Source organism: Trachurus japonicus, chromosome 18 (assembly GCF_045865225.1).
Source record: "Trachurus japonicus isolate A0001 chromosome 18, Traja_1.0".
In the NCBI taxonomy this organism is placed as follows: domain Eukaryota; kingdom Metazoa; phylum Chordata; class Actinopteri; order Carangiformes; family Carangidae; genus Trachurus; species Trachurus japonicus.
This window is the reverse complement of record NC_140924.1, coordinates 18,119,092-18,132,501: the sequence shown is the minus strand read 5'-3', so window position 1 is coordinate 18,132,501 and position 13,410 is coordinate 18,119,092. Positions and strand designations below refer to the sequence as shown.

The 13,410-nt window shown below is 42.1% G+C and overlaps 2 protein-coding genes across 7 annotated transcripts in view; both read right to left on the bottom strand.

Annotated features, from left to right (window-relative positions):
* clcn3 (Cl-/H+ antiporter 3) overlaps positions 1-9,020 on the bottom strand; it is a 40,645-nt gene extending 31,625 nt beyond the window's left edge. For 4 of the 6 annotated variants that reach the window (XM_085759168.1, XM_085759171.1, XM_085759173.1 and 1 more), the window contains exons 1-2: positions 8,803-9,020; positions 387-568 (exon numbers count right to left, since the gene is read on the bottom strand). In XM_085759168.1, coding sequence (XP_085615294.1) covers positions 387-549 — 163 coding nt within the window. In that variant the 5' untranslated portion in view covers positions 550-568; positions 8,803-9,020. The remainder of the gene's footprint in view (positions 1-386; positions 569-8,802) is intronic. The other 2 variants (XM_085759170.1, XM_085759176.1) reach the window with 1 other exon arrangement.
* A 1,016-nt stretch (positions 9,021-10,036) lies between these two features.
* Positions 10,037-13,252, bottom strand: nit1 (nitrilase 1). The gene is made up of 6 exons (XM_085759698.1): positions 13,051-13,252; positions 12,436-12,669; positions 11,753-11,856; positions 11,430-11,566; positions 10,902-11,027; positions 10,037-10,810 (listed from the first exon to the last, which is right to left on the bottom strand). Exons 1-6 carry the CDS (start codon positions 13,119-13,121, stop codon positions 10,544-10,546), a joined length of 939 nt encoding a protein of 312 aa, XP_085615824.1. The 5' UTR covers positions 13,122-13,252; the 3' UTR covers positions 10,037-10,543.
* Between the last annotated feature and the right edge of the window lie 158 nt (positions 13,253-13,410).

The following is a 13,410-nucleotide window of genomic DNA, read 5'->3' as shown; positions in this document are numbered from 1 at the left end:
ATATCAGTTAATAGTTTATAACCATCCGTGAGGCTCAGCGGGGGACACAACACAGGAGCGGGACGATCATGTTGAACGATGCTGGGTTGGTAGCAGGTCTGAGGTCTGTGTGAGTGACGACAGGGCGGCATGTGGAGCAGCTGATGGGTGTGGATGGATGGAGATGAGGACGAGGACGAGGAAGCAGGAACCAGAAGGTGATTGGTTTTTTGGGATTTTGAAGCAGCAGCAGCGGCAGCAACAGAAAGATCAAGGCGTGATGGGAGGCTCAGCCAGATTTCAAGCATCTGATTGGACAGTGAGGGCTGAAGCCAGGTGGGTGGGTGGGTGGGTCGTCAAGGTAGGTAGGTACTGTAGGTGTGGTAGGGATCCCCCGTTCTCCCTACCTGGGGAGGCAGCGTCTCCGTCCAGCAGGTTGTCGTCCTCAGTGGTGTGGAAGTCCATGATGACGCCGGCTCCATCCAGCAGCTCCTCGTCGCTGCTGGCGCTGGCGATGCTGTTGTAGCTGTTCCTGCAGTAGCCTCTGTGGTACAGCTGCTCCGACTCCATTTAGCAACACGCCGGTGCCCTGGATGATAAGTAAGGGAGGGAGGGAGGGAGGAGGAGGAGGAGGGGAGTGGTGGAGATACACACACCGTGTTGTGAGGAGGAGGCTGGATTATAAAGTCTACAGAGATGAGGAGGGAGGAGGGAGGTTAACGTGCAGAACGACTGACAGACAGACAGACAGACAGGAAACAGCAAAGACACATGGACACAGTGTGGCTGTGATGGATGAGGTCATCAATCAATCATCACACAGACAGATACACACCGGCAATAATCAACTTTATCAATAGTTAATCAATCAGAGCTACATCTCAACCAGCCGACAATTAATATAAACAACGATCAGTTTGTTGTTACAGTGAAAACGTGAAGAAACAAAATCCTTTCCACATAGTTTCCGACTTTTTATGTGCAAGTTGTTTTTTTGGTTTATACCAATAAATTTATAACAACAACACACACACACACACACAGATACTGCAGCGTCAACATTTCCCAGCTGTGGTTAACTTTGAAGAGCCACTATGGGCTGTTGAAGGAAAAGATGTATGATGTCAATGTCAATGTCAACTTTATTTATAGGCCTATAGCACATTTCATATGAGTCGACGAGCATAAACTCAATGTGCTTCAGGATAAAAGCAAGATGGCAACATGTAAAGCGCATACTAAAACAAAAAAGAAAAAGAAAAAATTAAATTAAAAGCTTGTGAGAATAGATATACTTTTATTTTACGTTTAAAGGAAGATATTGTTGGAGACAAACGGAGTTCAACAGGCAAAGAGTTTCACAGAGTCGGACCACAATAAAAACTAAAAGCACCCTGAGCTGATTTTGAACAGCGTGGTTTGATGTATGATGATGATGATGATTGTCCAAAGTGAACTCCAGAGCCCCAACCCTCTACACCAGCAGCAAAGATGATTGATTGATTGATTAATAACAGATATGAACAAACTACATCTGAACTTTGATTGCAGACGCTGGACGATCGATGAGTCCAGTCCTAAATGGTTATTTTTCCACACTGGCTCTGTAGCTTAGTCACATCTGACAAAAAGTCGATACCACAGCCTCCGTCCTTTCATTCTTACATCCTCAGCTCTATTTGTGCAGCTTTATTATTTACTAAAAAATAACATCCTGAGGGCTTTGGTACCAATTTCACATTAAGGAGAGATCGTGCAGAGTTGATATACTTCCAATAGATCATTATGTCTTTAAGCCACGTGTGCAATGTAATGTCTTTGCAGGCGAGAATTTAATTCGACACATACTGAGAGCGATGTTTACAATTATGAATTAATAATACCTGGGTTTAAATTGAGCTTCACTCATTTCTTTCTTTCAAGGAGACAGCAGGGAAATTAATCAGAAATTAAATGTACCAGTGAAAATGAATCACGGTTCTTGTGGTATTCATCGAACAAATGTTAGTTTTTTAATTCAAACCACATAAACCCCACTTGATGGAGGGTTCGTAAGAGCTGTAAAAGTTGCATTTTAGTTTGGACAAGGGGTTCCTCCTACTCCCTCCTACTTTTTTTTTTACATTCCCTTACATGTTGGAAATAAAGGCTTAAATTACATTTTAATCATTAAAACACAATCAAATATCAAGATGAAGCATCTTATTCAAATATTTCAGATGATTAAAATGTTTAATCAAGAGATATTTACTGGGCAGTGAGGACATGACGAACAAAAACCATTTCTCTTCACAGCGGTCGTGTATTTATAGACCGGGGGATTAAAGCGACACATGCACATCCTCTATGATGATGATGATGATGATGATGATGATGATGCTGGACCACAGATATAGCGAAGCAGCAGGCATCAGCACAGAGCTCATCACCCGCTCTCAAACTGCGCCACCATGTGGTAAAATAGTGTGTGTGACGGGTGTGTGAGACTCTGCTTTGACCTGAGGTGACCCCGACAGGCCGAGCACAACGACCACGGGAGGAACAACTACCGATAACCTGCAGATATTGTAGGTGGGGGTCTCGGCCTGGAGGTTGTGATGAGTCACACTGGTGTAATAAAGAAAAGAGAGAGAGGTTTTAATGTGCTGCCTGCGCCGCTGCAGACCGACTGATCTTCACTAATCCTTTACGGTCTGATAGGCGACTCCGTATTCATCTGAGCCTCTGTGTGTGTGTGTGTGTGTGTGTGTGTGTGTGTGTGTGTGTGTGTGTGAGAAACAAGGCCTCAGCTTTTAATGGACTCCTCCACATCAACCTGAGTGGATTCAATTCACCACGCCAGGTTCAGGGTTTTGTCTTTTCTCTGCGCTTTGCTGAGAGTTTAGAAGAAAAATATAATAACTCAATGCAATTGGTTGAGTTTTCTCTACTTCTAGAAGAAGGAGAGGGGGAGGAAGATGGAGAAGAGGAAGAAGAGGGAGAAGAAGATGACGGAGGAGGAGGAGAAAAAGAAGATGGAGAAGAAGGAAGGGAGGGAGAATGAGAGCAAGAAGGAGGAGGAGGAAAAGGGGAAGAACAAGAAGAAGGAGGAGAAGAACTAAGAGGAAAATGAAGAGGAAGCAGAAGATGGAGAAACAGGAGGAGAGATAAAGAAGGAGGTTGAGGAGGAGGAACAGGAAGAAGAAGATGAAGGACAACAACATCTTTGTTGTTTTCCTTCAGGAGGAAATGAAAAAAGAAGTAGAGGGAGGAGAAAAATAGAGGGGGGGCAAGGAGGAAGAGGAAGAGCAACAACAACAACAAGGAACTGGGAACAGAGAACGAGAAGAGGAAGAGGAGGGAGAAAGAGGAGGAGAAGAACAAGAAGAAGATGGAAGAGGAGAAGGAGAGCAACGGAGGAGGAGGAGGAGGAGGAAAAGAGGAGTAAAAGGGGAAGAACAGAGAAGAAGAAGATAATGAGGATGAAGGAGAAGAACAAGAGCAAGAAGGAGGATGAGGAAAAGAGGAGGAGTAACGGGAAGAGGAGGGACAACAACAATAAGAAGAAGAGAGAGGAGAAAAATTAGGAGGAGGGGGAAAGGAAGGACAACACAGGAGGGAGAATGGAGGAAGAGGAGAAAAAGAAAGGATGAGGGGGATGAGGAAAAGAAGAAGAGAAATGAATTAGAGAGTTTGTTTGTGAAGTGGCTCAGACTCACAACAAACCTACAAACCTATCGTACATCATCACCACCTCCAGTCTGAATCCTCTCATGTTTCAGCAGCACTGAGCAGAGTCAGAGAGACAGAGACTCATCCACATACATCAAATAAGTCCTGACACCGTGTTGTGACAGAGAAAGCTACAGACTGGACACGGACAAAAGCCCCGTTTGTGTGTGTGTGTGTGTGTGTGTGTGTGTGTGTGTGTGAACGCCGCTATCCTGATCCTGATCCTGCTGCTCCCGGGCACAACAAAAAGAGAAACTTTTTCTCCCGTGCCAACAATCACACACCGATGGAGACAGGACGACTTCCCCTTTCATTCCTCATATCAAATCAGCGTGGCCTGGACATTCAATTCGACTCATCCACACACACACACACACAGACACACACACACAGCCAAACGTGGAGGTGAGCTCATCTGACACCGCCCGGTCCACTCCTGCACGAGAGTGAAATCTGAGTGTTTATTTTGCATTCAAACAAAGATCGCTGTGTGTGAGATTTAAAAAAAGAAAAGAGGAGTGCTGATTCATGCAGCGGGACAAATTAGAGAGAGATGATTAAAAATGCATGTTGGAGGTGTGTAATTATCTTTTCAGACTGACAGATGTGGTATCGAATGAACGGCGGAGCTTGGTCTGCTTTAATTGGATCAGTCATCTCCTCCCGTTTCTTTTCTGCTGCTTGACATTCGATAGCTTATAATTATAACAGTTTCTGCAACGGAAATCAGAAAACAACAATCAGCCTGTTGATTATTCAGTTATAGTGTTTCCTCTCAGCCAATCAGATTCAGAAATTTCACTTTTTGCAGTTTTGGAGACGTGAACACGAGGAGGAGGAGGAGGAGGAGGAGGAGGAGTAGTCTGTCTGTGTGTGACGGGTGATAACGTCCCAGAAGCTGCTGATATTACACAACTAAGGGGCCTTATCTTCCTCCTGCTGGTCACTATGGAGGTGTTGCCCAGGCGACCGTTGCTGGGATGTGATTCAGCGTTTTGCACTCCCTCCCTCCTTGAGTTAACGGACCGGCTCGCCACCACCTCCTCCTCCTCCTCCTCCTCCTCCTCCTCCTCTGTAAGACCAATAAGTTGACACACATCCTTCAAAGGCGGCCAGCAGGCGGTCGATATATGGATCGCCCCCGTGTGTGTGTATGTGTGTGTGAGAGTGTGTGTGTGTGTAGCACAACATTTGACAGCGGCGCAGCACACAACAGGGAGGATGAGCGTTCACACACTGCGGTCACACGGTTAATGACACCCCAAACTGCGCCGAGCCGATCACAAGTATCAGCAGCACTGACACATTGATGAAGCTGTGAAGTCGTCCAGTGAGAGAGTAACACACACACACTCTGTTAACGGAGCAAAACAATCACTTTGTCTGTAGCTTTAGATCATTAAATACAACAATATGAGGCATACTTCTTAATATTATGATGTTTTAACTGAGCAACAGTAAAAAACTTCCAGTGATGTTCATTTGTAATAAGTCTCCAAACTAACTTGTGAAGCAGATGTTTTTATTGCTCTTATTGAAAAAGTCTTGAAAAAGTAGCAACTGTTTCACTATAAATCAACTTGTCAAATTAATGAGATCATGTTGAAAACCAAGTGTCACCACTGGTAGATGTATCTCTGTACATTTTATTCTAACCATTTTGGATCTTAATCTTAAACACAGCGTGGCCACAGTTTGACTAAAAGTTAGGTCTATGTCTAATTGTTGAAATTTGCATTTGCTGATCAGAGTCAGAAGAGAGCAAATGATTCATCATTTAAAGGTCCAGTGTGTAATAATTGACAAGGTTTAAAAAAAAAAAAAAAAAAATCTGAATACTACCCATGAATACACTGTATTTGTATAAGTGTATAATCGTTATAAAGTAAAATTTGTTTGGTTTTCGTAGTCATAATTATTAGCAAGGGTCTTGTCGCCATCTTACGCTGCCATGTTTGTACGGCAGCCCAAGCGGAAAATCCAGCCAGCCAGAGAGCACGTTTCGTGAGTTTTGCATTCATAAATAAACCAACGAAAAAGAAAGCGGAAGGAAAGAAGAGGGGGGAAACAGCAGACATATCGTAAAATGGTTGGTAAACACGTTTTTTTGTCCTCGGGGGCCACCGTTACTTTGCCAACGGGAGGGGTGAGCGCGAACAAGCGAGAGAATCTGAACGCTAGATATCACAGTTTTACCCCCGTTTTACACACTGGACCTTTAATCATGTAAAACATCAGGTTAATGACCGGTGAATGAGTGTTAGCTCCTATGAAGGAGTGGAGGAAAATGACATAAGTATAAATCAATAAATACAGAAATAATTATTATCTACTAATAAACGTGATTGATGCAGGAATTCATAAATTGAAAAACAGAATTTTTATTTATTCTATTTATGTGTACTTAATCTTTTGTCAGTGATTAGCTCATGTATGTGCATGGGTCTTACAGGTCTTTGTAGGCCATGTAACTAGCGAGTAGTGCTACGGTATCAGTCAGTCGGTCGGAGAGCTGCTGCCTTAACGAGACACAGTCATATAAAAAACTGGCCTTGACTGAAGACAGAGGAAGTTCTTTCTTTTCAAAATGAAGGCTGAAAAATGAATAATACATGTCCTCGGGCCTGTAGTGAAAATAAGACACACAGCCATTCAAGAAGCCCCTCAGTGTGTGTGTGTGCAGCATCAACGAGGCTTTGTCAGCCATCAATTTCAACACCAGTCTGGGAATATTAATCTAATTGGGACACAGCAGTTTGATTGAAATCTAAAGTATCTTAATCTAATTGTAATTGTCTGATACTGATCATTTAGACCAGGGGTGTCAAACATGCGGCCCGTGGCCCAAAACCGGCCCTGCAGACTGTCCAATCCGGCCCTCAGGATGAATTTACCATGTGTGAAAATTACATAGAAGACAGAAGAGGCATAATATTGTTAAAATTGCACATATTTTTATCAAGAAATTTCAGGTTGTTCTTAATATGTTTTATAAAAGGATAGTTCATTTAATGTAAACATCTTAATAATGCACTAAAACAAAGGAAAAATTAAAAGTTCTTTTTATTTATAGGTTACCATGCTATTATTTTACTGGTCCGGCCCACTTAGGATCGCTCTTTGTGGCTTAAAAAGTTTGACAACCGTGATTTATGGGGGAAAGGTCTCATTTTAGAAACTGAAATCTCTCTGTGTTGATGCAAAGACCAGGTGTTTTCAGCTGACACATATAAGGAGGCGATGACAGGACAGTAACATCTGTCATCTACAGCCAGATGAACACCTGGACCTGAACTGCAGGTGACATGCAGGTCGTGTCGTGTGTGACCCGAGGGGACGGAGATAAAACACCTGATGAGACGTCGAGATCGTCTGACTGTGAATGAAACTCTAAGGTCACGCTTCTTAACCGAATGGAGGCAAACAACTCCATCCAAACATAACACAATCAGGAGCGCTGATTACACCGACAGCCAGAGCAAATGTAATAAGCAGCGGCCGCGGTGCCTTTGGTTTGACCTGCTCTAACTCTGAAGGAAACAAGCAGCAAACTGGAGTTTATGATTAACATTAAGACAAAGGTTAGTGTTGAGGACAGCTTGTTTTTTTGCTACCGAGGCTGTGAGAAACAGAGGAGAAGATAAATATTAAAGTGGATCGTGTAAAGCTTAAATTTACGCTGAAGAGAAAAGGAACAACACGCAAACCAAAAAAACACAGAAGTCCAAGTCCCTTTAACTCAAAGTGCTAGTCTGCTAGTCCTGATGTAAAGACTAATCATTAATGGAAAAAGAAAAGTTGTTCTTCAAGCAAAAAGGACCAAGCTCGTGCTTATTGTTGCTTTGCCGAAGTATTTGCTGCTTTTCTCAATGTTATATTGTTATAAAGTGAAAATTCTGCACGTTTAAACTTCTGATTAAACCAAGCAAGCTTTTAAAAAGGTGAAGGACTTTGTGACTGGCAGTTTTGCAACATTTTACATAAAAAACAACGACGTTATTCATTTAAAAAAAGTCATCGAGCAGCTTCAGATAGAGAAACATCTACAAATGTGCAACCTGGGGCCCCATCTGTCCCCTGGTTTCATGCTGGTAAAATGAGCACATTTACTATTCAGATTTTTGTTAAAGCATTGTGAAAATAAATTATTCAGTTAATAAACTTAGAAGTAAAGGTCAATGGGAGATATAATGATGAAAAGGATTTGTTATTTTCAGATATTTAGACATGTGAGTTATGACGAGGCTCTTGCTGTATGTAGTGAGCTTTAACACAACTCCAATGTTAGAAAAACACCACAATAAAAGTAAATACAGTATCTATGACCCAACTTCAGAGGCAGTTGCTCCCTCTGCCAGTGAGTTGCAGCCCTGATAATCACATTAAATGGGGGGAAATCCACAGCTTTCAGAAGATAACCTACATGACTGAATTTCTGGCTGCACAATTACAGGCACATGACTTCGATTATCAATGCCAGTGATGGAAAAGCAACAACAACAAACAACCAACCACCATGATGCAGCCAGACAGACAGACAGACAGACAGACATGGCTCTCACTCAGTCACATCCCAGCAGCTGTAACGTTACATCTGCATTACATGGTGGAAACGACCGTGGAGGAGAAGAGGAGAAGAGAGGAGAGGAGAAGAGGAGGGAGGGGGGTGTTAGCGTGCAGCTGTCGGCTGCTGGAGCCTCACTTTCTCCCGAGCTGCATTACAGGGCCTGGGTCCACCAGAAAAAATAAGAATAAAATAATAAAACACCCCCCTTTAAATCAATGTATTCTTCAGACGTGCACGCGAGCCTCCACGCGACGGAGCTAACTACAAGCTAAGCTAACACCTGTTCACTGGATGTCACATCCTCCCGTTGACTTTAATCACATTTAACAACAACAAATACATTTTTTTAAAGGGTGGTCGGCCTCGGAGTGGTGGTGAAACACACACTGTCTCACACACACACTCTCTCTCGCAGTCACACACGCATTTTCTCCATCCTCCTCCTAGCTAGGTTAACCGACCTAACGGTTTCATGGAGGAAAATAAATAATTAAATAAACTGATGAAGACGTTGAAGGAGGAGGGGGGGGGAAACGTTTAGTTACCTTCCCGATGCCTCAAATCCAGCCCGGACACGACAATTCATCCTTTTCCTGAGCTGAAGGGAGGATTTAGTTTCCTACCACACGGTGTGGATGTGACAGTCTCCTCATCATGAAGCTGTTTTCTGTTTTCAGTCCCATTCCTGTGTCACTGGCGGTCACTTCCTGTTTCCCATCCCACCAACGGCAGCAGCGACGGCAACGTTCGAGGCAGCGGCAGCAACGTTCGAGGCAGCGGCAGCAGCGACGTTCGAGGCAGCAGCGGCAACGTTCGAGGCAGCGGCAGCAGCAACGTTCGAGGCAGCGGCAACGTTCGCGTTCTCCAGTAGAATCTGTGATGGTGAAGACACGAGGCAGTGAGGAGACCAGTTCATCAATAATAAACCAATCAATCAGTCATCACCTCACTGCAATGTAACAGCACAGTGGAGTCAGTAATCAGGTGTAAATGCTAAAACAAACAAGTGATCGATTTGTCAACAGTTTTGAGAATTGATAAATATTTTTTTATATATATTTAAGAAGCACATCAGGATTTGCTGTGTGTCTCTCTCTCTCTCTCTCTTGTATTGGTGTCTGTCAAATGAAACATTTTGGTGTTTTGATTGATGGTTGAGCACAAAGGGAAAATCTGATTCTGATCCTTCACCATTTTCTGATTATTAATTTAATTAAAAACAAAACAAAAATGCAAAAGTGACAGATCATCTTGAAGTGTGTGGACTGATGATTCCTTCCTTTGGGATTTATTTGTGCTTTTTCCAATTCTTATCTACCAAATGTGTGACAAGCAGCTCTGGAAAGAATACAGTTGAAACAAGACAGCACAACATACTTTGATAAAAAAGAAAATAGAACTTGACTTTGATTCAAGCACTGTTTTGGTCTTTTGTTGTTCAATGAGACAAACTCATTATATTTTAGGCAACAGTGTTTTAAATGTTGTTGTAACAGTTTGTGGAAAGCTATTTCAACATGACAGTGATAAAACTGTTTTCTGTTTTCATCTGAATGTGAAGTTTTCCCCCTGAAACTGAAGCCTTTTTTCACCAATGCTGCTCACATTAACATATCGGCTCTATATCAGTAGGCTACACAATTCAACATTTATACATTTCTGGGAGCTTATACAAAATATTTATTCACCATTTTACTAATTGACTGCAGTTTCTACACAGCAACAGGGAAACAAATTAATAGTTTATTTATATAGACAAAAAGAAGACAGACCAAGAGATAATTTTTAGATTCATGAGTTTATAATGTCACAAACCTTCAGCACACTGCTTCGATGTTTCTTATCAGTCTTTAGAAAAGTTTTACAAGCCTTTCCAGAATTACACAGTGAATCAAACCGTCTCTCTGTTGTTATTGGCCTGAAGTGCCATCTATTGATCAGTATGAGTATTGCTCTTTACAGGATCATTTGGGACGACTTGGGCTGTGGATCTGCACCTGTTTTCTTTTTCAATTTCCAAAATTATTCCTGACTTTCCCATACAGTTATTGATAAAGCGACTTAACATGTAGGCTAAGCATCTCTGATAATTATTCATTAAAAGCTGTTAAGTGTTTGTAGTGTGTCCTACTTTGTCTAAATCAATCACCAGACATTTGATACCCCTATTTGGCTCATCTCCTCTGCAGCCTGTTACTGACACAGACCACATCCTGTTTATTCTGCCGCCTGTGTTCACCGTCTTCTCAGTGACACAGATATTCAACATTTCCACTTCTGCTGTTGTCAGGTTTTCTCCAGACTGTGGTAGAAGTCCGTGTCTCTGCGGTGCCGTTGTACCGGCATGTTTCTCCTGGTGCTGCTGACCTTTCCCAGGTCGATCTCCACCAGCACCAGGCCTGGATCAGCCCCTCCGCAGTCTCCCAGCACCTCGCCCCAGGGATCCACCACCAGGGCGTGGCCGAACGACGCCCGCTTCTCGTGGTGCCGACCGACCTGCGCCGCCGCCACCACGTAGCACTGGGTCTCTATTGCCCGTGCACGGAGTAACACCTGGGAATAGAGACAGTTCAGATTTCCATTTCCAATTCTTATTTCCGTTTGATTAAATGTTTTGCTTTGTTTTTTAATTTCTGGCTCCCACCTCCCAGTGAGCGATTCCTGTTGCTACGGTGAAGGCTGAAGGATATGTCAGGATCTCAGCCCCATTTCTTTGCAGAGCCACTGATAACTCAGGGAATCTCAGGTCATAGCAGATGCCCAAACCAACCTGCAGCAACATCAGCAATAAATAGAGTCAAAACAACAACAAACCTACTGTTAAGAAGCCCAGTGTTTACTCAAAGCATGAAATTCCAAGATATCAAAAATTAAATGTGAAATATATAATTTATCATATCTTCAAGAAAGAAAACAGTTTAATTGGTTTGACTATGTAAAAATGATCTAATCTATCAAAACTGTTTGTTTTATATAAACATAAGTTTGTCTGGCCTTTATAGGAATACTGGAGCAGTTAACCAACCAGTTTGTTCTTAGATGATGTTATGATTCTGGTGAAAAAAACAACATTTTTATTCATCAACTGTTGTATCAACTTGTCTGGGACGTATAACAAAAAATAATTCATGTGCATGTACAGGTCTCTTGTAAAATCTTATAAAAACGACACCTTGCCAATGGGAGTCTGTACTGGAGACACCAGGGAGGGTCCAGGGAGGGTGAAGGCACTTTCTTTCAGGGATACGCCTTTTTCTGGCAGCTCCACGTCAAATAAATGGGTCTTTCTATAGACTGAAACAATGTCGCCTGGTGGTGTGAAAACAAAATGTCAGTGAGCATTGGATATGTAAATGGTGCATGAAAAGGAATCACTGAGTGGAAAACATGGACTGAGGAAACTGTAATATTCCTTTGAATTTGTTTGGCTCTTTTTCATTAGTGTGTTTCTATGTGTGCAATAGAGCGGGATGGAAAATGGAAAAAGGAAAATACCTTTATCATTAATTATGATGTGACTGTTGTAGATTCGTTTGTCTGCCTCCCATTCATGTCCTCGCTCATGAAATCCTCCGAGAGACAGCCACATCTGCAGCTTCCTGGAGGAAAGAAAGTCGGAGAAATCCTGAACAGATCACAACATGGGTGTATAGTTTCAATTATTATCACACATAAGGTTTATAAGAAGATTAACAGCCAACAAAACTTTTTTCCTCAAGCAAGTTTACAGAACCTGAGACAGACAAGAAATGTTTTATGGCAAAAGGACTGGTTTTAACAATGATTTAAATACCTAGAAGACAGACAATCTTTAACAGGTTAAATGGAATAAATACAAAATAAAAAATAAATTTCTGTTATGTTGTCTTGTCATATCCACAACACTGTGGGGTTGTTCATTTAAGTTTGTAAAATGTTATAAAAGAAAATAAATTGTATTTTTGGATACACTAGATGCTTGTGACTTGCATTTTATAAATAGATGTTATATATAAATGTGGAGGGTAAGAAAGTAAAAACAAAACTTATGTGGCTCAGCAAACTTCAGGAACATAAAATGATTCACATACACCTACATATTCTGTCACAAATGTTTCTATTGCACCCAGCACTTCTTGCTGTCATATCAACTTGTACAAGATCTCCAAATGTTCCTGGAGGTAGAACAGTTTGTCTACCTGGCAAGCTGAGTGTATCGTGAGATGGTGTCTCCTGTCAGACTCTCAGACAGTGACAGCGTCTCCTCTCGACTGGATCCGATGTAGTCAAAGCCCTCAGGCAGGAAAACCATGCCGGCCCCTCTCTCCTTGGCTTCTTCCACCAGCTTCTTACAGGCAGAGAAGTTGGCCTCCTTGTCCGGGGTGGCCGTCACCTGGCAGACTGCAGCCACCGACTGAGGTGCAGTGGACATTCTGCAGGGAGAGGAGATTATTATACAGATTTTGTTACTTTATCATTAATATTATTGCTAGCCTAAACTTATTTTATTATCCTAATTATCACATCTGTATTTTTTTTTAATTCTATTATATTGGAGCTGCTGTGACACAATACTTTCTTGCAAAGGATTGATAAAGTACTATTCTATTATTATCATTAAACAGCAGAGCGGCTGCAGAACAAGGAGACATGTCAGGTCAACCATGGTACTCGGGCAGCAACAGTCTGCACTAATCTTTCTGTTATATATTAACTCAACTGCACAAAATCATTAAAAACAACACAATAACATTGAGATTTGTAGGCTTTCTAAACTGTGTTGCCTTGCCTTATCAGAATAATAATAAACACACCTGTTCTGCAGCCTGATCCTGTGACTCCACCACGCTGATGATGATCTCAAAATGCACCTGACCGTGAACATTGATCTGAGGTAAGCAGCCTGTCACCTCCTCTGTTCAGTCCGTGTTAGTACCATATTAACGTTTGGGTCACTGTTCAGCTCAGTCCTCTGAAACAGGAAGAAAGAGGCTTCAATCTTCTTCTCTGCTGCTCTGTGGATTAGTCACTGGTATTTAGAGCACATTACTGCCACCTGCTGGGTCTTGTACCTTTCAAAAGTATATTGATGAATCATATGTGTTTCTGATGTATTTTAATGGTCAAAACATTCTACTGGTTCTAATGCTCTGATGTAGGTGTAATGTTTTGAA